We start from the raw sequence: 7,500 nt of genomic DNA, 5'->3' as shown, positions 1-7,500 counted from the left end.
CTGTAATATTTGTTACATGATCAATTTACAGTGAAATTGGAACGCCTTTCTCTGGAATGTGCTGGTGCAGTGCGAGCTTGGATTTGCCATTTCATGTTTTACTATTACATTACATCACTGCATGTAACCATTGTAACAAAAAACACATACTTGACAACATGAGTCACATTAACTTGACTCACTCATTGACTGACATACACTCGACCAATGAATGAGCTGCTACCGCCTTTTCGGAGCCAATGATAATTTAGTGTGGGCGGTGTCTATTTGTGAGGGGCGGCGTCAACAACCACAGCTCGAGGGTTCTTCTGTTGCCAACTTCACCTCGCCATTCATTTTTTAGCCCACACTCTTGAGGCAGACCACAAGGAAAGGTAAGAGAAGCTGTTTACATCCTCGTGTCTCACCATATTACATAATAATGTGAACGCTTTTGAAATTTATGACTATCTACTCTCACAGCTTTTAAGATTTGATATGATATTTATTGATCAATTCATTGTTAGTAGGCAGTATGGGGCTGTTAGCGTTAACTTAGCGCGTTAGCCATGTAGCCTATGCTAATAGCTTTATATTATTTATTCGCCTAACGGTTAGGATTATGCATAAAGCTATAATTAGCATTGTTCATACTATAGTTCCAAATACATTTCGTCTTTGTTCGGTTATTATCGTGTTCCACTCGTTAGCCTAACAAGCTAACTGACTGGGGACAGTGGCCCGTGTTATGAAGCGTGGACAAACCGGACCTTGTGCGTCACAGCCCGCCTTTCTGGGATGTGAACAGCGGACCGTTAACTGAAGCGAACAGACAAGATTGAATAAAGAAGTGAAATGGTCGTGTCTCTGCCGTATCCAGTAATCATTTTAAAATGAAGATATTCTCTGTGACAGGATTTGTTGCCACGTGTACACGGACAGCACAATGGAAAGGACTTAAAATCTCCAATTCTCAGAAGAACAATAGTATTGGTATAGGGCATTCAGTGGTCTGTGTGAAAGAGATAAGTTGCCCTTTTATAGTGCAGTTAAACCGTCCTAGACTTTTCCTTTTAAAACGTGTAATGATAGTGCCGCTTCTCATGGGTAGGTTTATTCAAAGGTTTTAAAGCCGTTTAATGTATATTATTAATTATGGTTCTGTTATTTGTATGCCAGTTTTGAAATATTTCATGGAAGATATGTCAAACTGATAATCTAATGTCAAACTTTGTTGCTGTTGTGACTCAACTGTTGCTTGCCTGACCAAACTCAATTGTCTTACAGAAGCCCTCTAAACGTAATGAAACACACGTAAAATATGAGGAGAGAGATCGCAGCAGTGGTGTTCTTCCTGAAGAGGCTCGTGAAAAAGGGGGAGAAGTTGGACACGCATAAGATCGAGCTGTTTGTCGAGAGGCTGGCGGTCGCTTTACAGGAGAAGTTCAAGGGGCACTGGTACCCTGAGAAGCCCAGCAAAGGACAGGCATACAGGTGCCGCTCTTCTTCTTTTGGCATGTTGACTAACTGCTGTCAGTAAGGACACCAGTAGGTGGAACCTTCAACTTTCCATTTAGTGCGTCATAAGCTGAAAGGAGTTTTGTGTGCTTTGCAGGTGTATCCGAGTGAATAGGTTACACAGGCAGGATCCAGAGCTCCTTCGGGCCTGTCGGGAGAGCGGGGTTCAGTACAGTGACCTGGGACTGCCTCGTGAACTCACGTTGTGGGTGGACCCCGGGGAGGTTTGTTGCAGGTGAGGCAAAGTTTCAACGCATTGTTGAATCCACAGAATTGTCATGCTTTAACTGTGGAACAATTTACATTTTGACAGCCGCATACTACTGAACTTGTGTTTTTGGGTGTACATTATCATATTTTGAGGCTTGATTTTTTTCCTTAAAGACTGAAATTGAAAAGTGGGTTGTATCTTGAAATGTAGCTATTGACCATATGCCGTAGCCTGATATGCACCTCACCAGAAATGTCACAGTGACACTGCAACAGCTGTAATTCCTCTGAAATGCATTTCCTCATCCGTGTTACTCAGTGATCGCACAGAAAACTCCCTCTTTCTGCCTTAGTTCAGTCGTCATATACACCATTTACTCCAAGGTCTTCTCTCTTGTCTGCACTGCAGTGATTTCAGTAAAATAGAACTATTTCAGTCTGTGAACATTTTTATTCAGGTCTTGATATACCTGGAAAAACAAGGTTAAAGCAAAGTCAACAGGACATGTTGAGTTTTCTTGAAGTTGTTTTGCCGCTTATATAAGTGGCTCCTTGGACTAGTCGTATTTTAACGTTTTCTGACTCCCAATTCTGACACTTTCTCGTTCATTTCCAGTCATTGCTGTGTGGCACTCGACATCAATCATGTAGCAAATAAATTGCACCACTACCACCTGGATATTTGGCGATTATTAGGCCTGCAACAGCACATGGCCATCATTGGTTTCTCTCGCCATAAAATACACAGTGCAGATATAAAATAAACACAAAATGGTGGAATCTTTGCTTGCATGATGAGCAGTATTATCAGGTAGATTTTAAAGTGGTCTCTTCATTCATAGAATTCATGTAGGTTATGTCAAAAGGAAGTGTTGATTTCAGATATTAATGTTTTTAAAAATTATATTTACTAATCTGGGAAGGGGGGGATCACACCATTACATAACCAACTTTTAGTTTGAACCTTTTAAGAATAAATTTAATTAATTCCCAGTACTTTACGAAATGTTCCAGATTTAAACAGGTTCGTTGCGCAGTATGTGTGGCCTCAGTAAAGACGGTAATCTTTTCTAATTTTTAGGTATGGTGAGCAAAATCCTTGCTTCTCAGTTGCGACATTCTCTAGCGATGATGAGAATGACAAAGATGTTGCAAAGAAGGTGACCAGCGCTCTGGAAAGGGTGACGTCAGACTACCACTCAGGTTCTTCTTCCGATGAGGAGAGCGCGCGTACTTCCCCCCTCACTATCCCCAGTAGCGGCTATACTTACCAGGTATTGCATGACACATTTAAGAGTTCCTATGTTGGTCAGGATTCTTTGTTTTGTTTTAATGCCCGCTGGTTGTAATGTCGTGGCTTTCAATGATGATTAGGTGTCATGGGTTTAGGGGGACGCCTTTCTGTACATTTTTTTTTTTAATTTACTTAATTGTTTTCTCTTTAAAGACGATGAATCCAGCTGCTCCTTCATGGCATCCCAAAAAGATGGTACCAGGGAAAGATCACACCCTTCCACGCCCTCACTACGGCTACAGGCCTCGCAGCAGAGCCCCCCACACTTTGAGGCAGAATTTGTGGGTCCCTCCTCTCTATAGGGCCGGGCCTGGATACTGGGACACGAACCAAAATCTGGCACATTGTTATAGTTAGGAATCATGGTGCTTATTGTTCACACTGGACATTAAACCTAAAGACAACTTTAAGATGACAGACCGATGTTTTTTGTTCTTTTTTTAAACATGAATTTTTATAGATTAAATATTGGTGGTTTTGGACAGAAAGTCTTTTTTGCACTTTAGATTATTTGTTGTAGTTTGAATAAATCACTTGTATTAAAATTAGATGTTGGAATTGGAATACTACACGTGTAGTCTTGAAGTACTGTATTTTTATTGTGGGAGACGTTCATATATGCCACCTACTGTCCTTTGTGATAAAATGTTTTATTTATTCATAGTGAAGAATTGTCACATGTATAGGCTTAAATCTATGGAGTTTTATTAAACATTTCCAAGCATCACAATACGTTGTTCTTTTGACGTTTTCTTCCACTGGAGTTTGAACAACAGCTGCTTTTTGTTTTAATTCATTACCACACCGTGAACACATTGTTTCCTTATTGACGCTGGAGGGCAGCTAATCTTTGTAGTCTTACCTGTGTGATCATTAAAAGCTAGTTTTGACTGCAGACAAATTAACCAACCATTCCTGTTAGTCTGACCTAAAGCCCTCTAAACTCCCTTAGATTAAATTAGCAATATTGACACATTTAAATGTCACACAATCACCCCTGATTATGTAAAAACTGTCCCAGTTTATGAAGCGTAGCTTGATGTCATTCTGCCATTGATTTCCAGTAGTACACACGGGACCAGCCCAGTTTACTGTCAAACAGATTTCTACTAATCCTATTAATCCTAATCAGTATTTAGTAAATGCACACTCTGGATAAGTGTCAATCAGGCTAGCACATCTGGACACTTCAATTTTACTCTATGCAAAACTGCTGAAGCCATAAATTTGTCAGTGGATTGAGATCTGGGCTTTGACTCGGCCACTCCATAACATTCATGCATATATACTATGTGAAACACTAAGAAGTATACACTTAAAGACATCAGTTTAAACTATGTCTGTGTAGCTTTCGCTGTATGGGTTGGGTCATTATCTTGCAAAAACGTAAATCTTCTCCCAGGCTGAGTTTTTTTGCAGACACAATCAGATTGTCCACCAAGATTTTCCTGTATTTCTCTTTGTTTTATTTTTTTTGTTACATCACAAAAAAAAAAAAAAAAAGAACAGCACAAACTGCAGCTATGCGCTTTATCAATACAAAGTACACAAACTTCGGTCTTGCGCACTTGTTAGTTCGGGCTTGACAAGCTCGATTCTGAAGTACAGACTTTGGAGAATAGTAGCGTCGATGACGCCCGCGAAATGCATTCTGGGATACCTGGTTGTCTCAAATCCACTGAAGTTACCTTAAGACGCATCCTCGATAAAATGGATTTTATCTTTGAACTGGGACAGTATTTGGCAGCAACTGACGACGTTTCACAAGAACACAAAAACAGACAAACACCTATACTGATACACGCCCAATTCTCGCGTTGTGTTAGGTAGGTAGTGGTGTGGGGTAGTGGAAGCAGCTGTGCTTTCCTGTATGGCACCCGTTGGATGGTACCCATGGGTACCCCATCCACGAATGACTAGTGAGGCAGCTCTGTGTTCCTGCCACCAGGGGGCATCACTGGATGTTTTATGCAGAAGGGTGTGTGTCACGTGACGCTCTTGCACCTGCACAGAGAGAGCAGGGAGGAGGAGGCGGAGGCGGAGGAGTAGAGTTTGGATGCTTCGGTGGAGCTGAGTAGCCGTGTGTCGTTTGAATTCGCCATAAGTTCTTCGACCAAGTTTCACTGAAGAAGTCGTGGAATAGCAGGAGCAGGAATGGAGTTTTCGACACCCCGGTTGTGCTGGATACTGCTGAGCCTCTTCGCAGGTAAGTTTTCCGACCACCAGCCGACGCTGAGCGACTTTGATGAATTTTTTCACTAAAACGGCGGCGAGCATTCACAGAGTGGTCAGTCGCATACAATTACGTTAGCCGCCGACGTTCACGTGGAAACTTGCCTTTTTCGACTAGTTAAAAACAAGTTTAAGATATTATTTAAATGCTCCAAGGAAATTGTTAGCGTTTAACATTAATAGCTGCCCATACTATATCTAAATGTACTTTAGAATATAGTGTCCAACAGGGAGGAACTCCGACCCAAGGTCAGTTTAGTTAGCTAGCACACCCGAACAAGCGTTAAGACTATTTAAATTTAAATACTAAAACTATAAGAAAGTTGTACATTTGTAAAAGAATTCCTGTTTGGAAATGCGTTTTTCCCAGGCTTGGTTTCTGTGTTACCAGTAAGGTCAGAAATAGAAACGCAAAGAAGAAAGGTCACTAGTTAATAAATCAAAGTTGGCTAATGTTATTTTATGTGTTTTTACGGTTATATTATATCAATGAGGTCAATATAGCGACAGTGGGTTGATTTACGTTCATCATCAGGCTTACCAGGTGGCTGTCTTGAGGCTAATTATTCATACTGGGTTTAAATGTTTGTCTTTTTAAATATGTTGATTCATGTGAACGTGCCCACAGGAATTAGACGGTGAATGATTTTATGGTCGTTTCCCGATGGCGTAAAAACGCTTGTTTCCGTGTGGTGTCTTTTGGTTTATCGTTCGGTGGTTAACACAATAGCTTGATCCGCATTTAAACCTGTGGCTGCAGGACTTCAAAGTGCTAGCTTTTTTTTTTTGTGTTGTCTGCCATCTGCCAGCAGCCCCGATAACCCCTCTTCCCCAGTCCAAAATCCCAAGCTATCACATCAACTTAACCACATGTTTGCTTGTGTTGACAGGTTAATGTTGGTATCAATTACTTATTTAAACGGTTCACTGTCAAGACCCTCAATTGATGAAGGTGTAGTGAGATCTGAGGCTGAGGTTTCGGTTGTTTGTCTACACTGTGGTCTGTGTAACCTTTGATTGGAGTAGTTATTTTTAAACTTTTTCATCTTGTACTAAATTGCAGTCACTGATTTAAGTGTGTTACTGACCTGTTCTTTATTTGTCCAGAAATCTTTTTGAAGTCCAGTCATTCAATGTTTTGCTGCCTTTTCCATTGCAAGCATCATTTGTGATTTTGCATGACTTGATGTTATATGGATGTGAATTGTTTCTTTTATTTATTTGTCAAAAATATGTCTGGTCACTAAAGTTAGAAATATTTATTAATCTGTTGTACATGATACTAGTGTCAGTGACATTTTCTCATAAGTGTATATTAGAATGAATCTATCCCTGTTTTGTTTTTGTAGTTGTACTTAGTCCATGCTTTAATTTCGTGCCCTAGGGTGTGGCTGGAATTTAGACTGAAACTAGCAGATCGCTCCTCCCACTCTGAACAATACTGCGAAACTTTTGCCTTAGTGTTGTCTGTTGATGTCCGTCAGTGGCATGCCTGGTTAGTTATTGAAATATTTTCAGAGATTTTTGAGAATCCACAGAGCCATGGTCAGAGCAATGACATTCCAGTGTGTGAGTGAGAGATTGAATGTAATGAAAAAGAAGAAGTGCTTTGTTCAGGATCTTTTCCTCACATCTATCCATCTAAAGGTTAGGGTTATTGAGTGGAATATAAGGTTTACATACTGTGTTGCTGTTTACCCTCCTTTTGTCTCACGGTTCACATTGTTGTGTACACTAGTTTGGGCTCATTACCATCTTAATGGCACCATGGTCTCGTTATTTGGACCGTGTTCCACTTCAGCAGACAAGAACAGTATCTGTCAGACTCGCAGCATTCTTTTAACATGGCTTAGAAATACGTAGTTTGAAAGATGAAAGGTTGACCAGAGAATTAAAACTGTAATAGATCTACAGTTCTTAAAAGTATAAAATATCCATTTAGCCTTCACATTATTAAATGAATTTGAAATTTACTGTTTTGTCTGATTAAAAAATATTTGGCTTTCTGTGGGGCAAGAAATACTCAGAATATTTACTTAATTAAATCAGCTATACCCAAAGATAACAATCTCTAGTTACAAATGAGTCATACAATCCGAATATTTTTGCTTAAGTAAAATTATGTAAGTGTAATCAGCAAAACATCATAGCCCAAAAACTTGGCTCTATCAATATCTTATTAGTATTATTTACATACTAAATGTTATTGATATATTCACATTAAGCAAGCAACATTTAAATATTGCAGCTCACTGAAATAGCACTTA

General features: G+C 39.8%; 2 protein-coding genes across 2 annotated transcripts in view; both read left to right on the top strand.

Annotated features, from left to right (window-relative positions):
- Positions 1-264: 264 nt before the first annotated feature.
- btg3 (B-cell translocation gene 3) lies at positions 265-3,731 on the top strand. The gene is made up of 5 exons (XM_084565522.1): positions 265-374; positions 1,267-1,473; positions 1,595-1,732; positions 2,789-2,981; positions 3,155-3,731. Exons 2-5 carry the CDS (start codon positions 1,301-1,303, stop codon positions 3,356-3,358), a joined length of 708 nt encoding a protein of 235 aa, XP_084421648.1. The 5' UTR covers positions 265-374; positions 1,267-1,300; the 3' UTR covers positions 3,359-3,731.
- Positions 3,732-5,052: 1,321 nt separating this feature from the next.
- cxadr (CXADR Ig-like cell adhesion molecule) overlaps positions 5,053-7,500 on the top strand; it is a 34,244-nt gene continuing 31,796 nt past the window's right edge. The window contains exon 1 of the mRNA XM_084565378.1: positions 5,053-5,207. Coding sequence (XP_084421504.1) covers positions 5,156-5,207 — 52 coding nt within the window. The 5' untranslated portion in view covers positions 5,053-5,155. The remainder of the gene's footprint in view (positions 5,208-7,500) is intronic.

Source organism: Chelon labrosus, assembly GCF_963514085.1.
Source record: "Chelon labrosus genome assembly, chromosome: 17".
NCBI lineage: Eukaryota > Metazoa > Chordata > Actinopteri > Mugiliformes > Mugilidae > Chelon > Chelon labrosus.
This window is presented reverse-complemented; position numbering and strand designations above follow the sequence as displayed.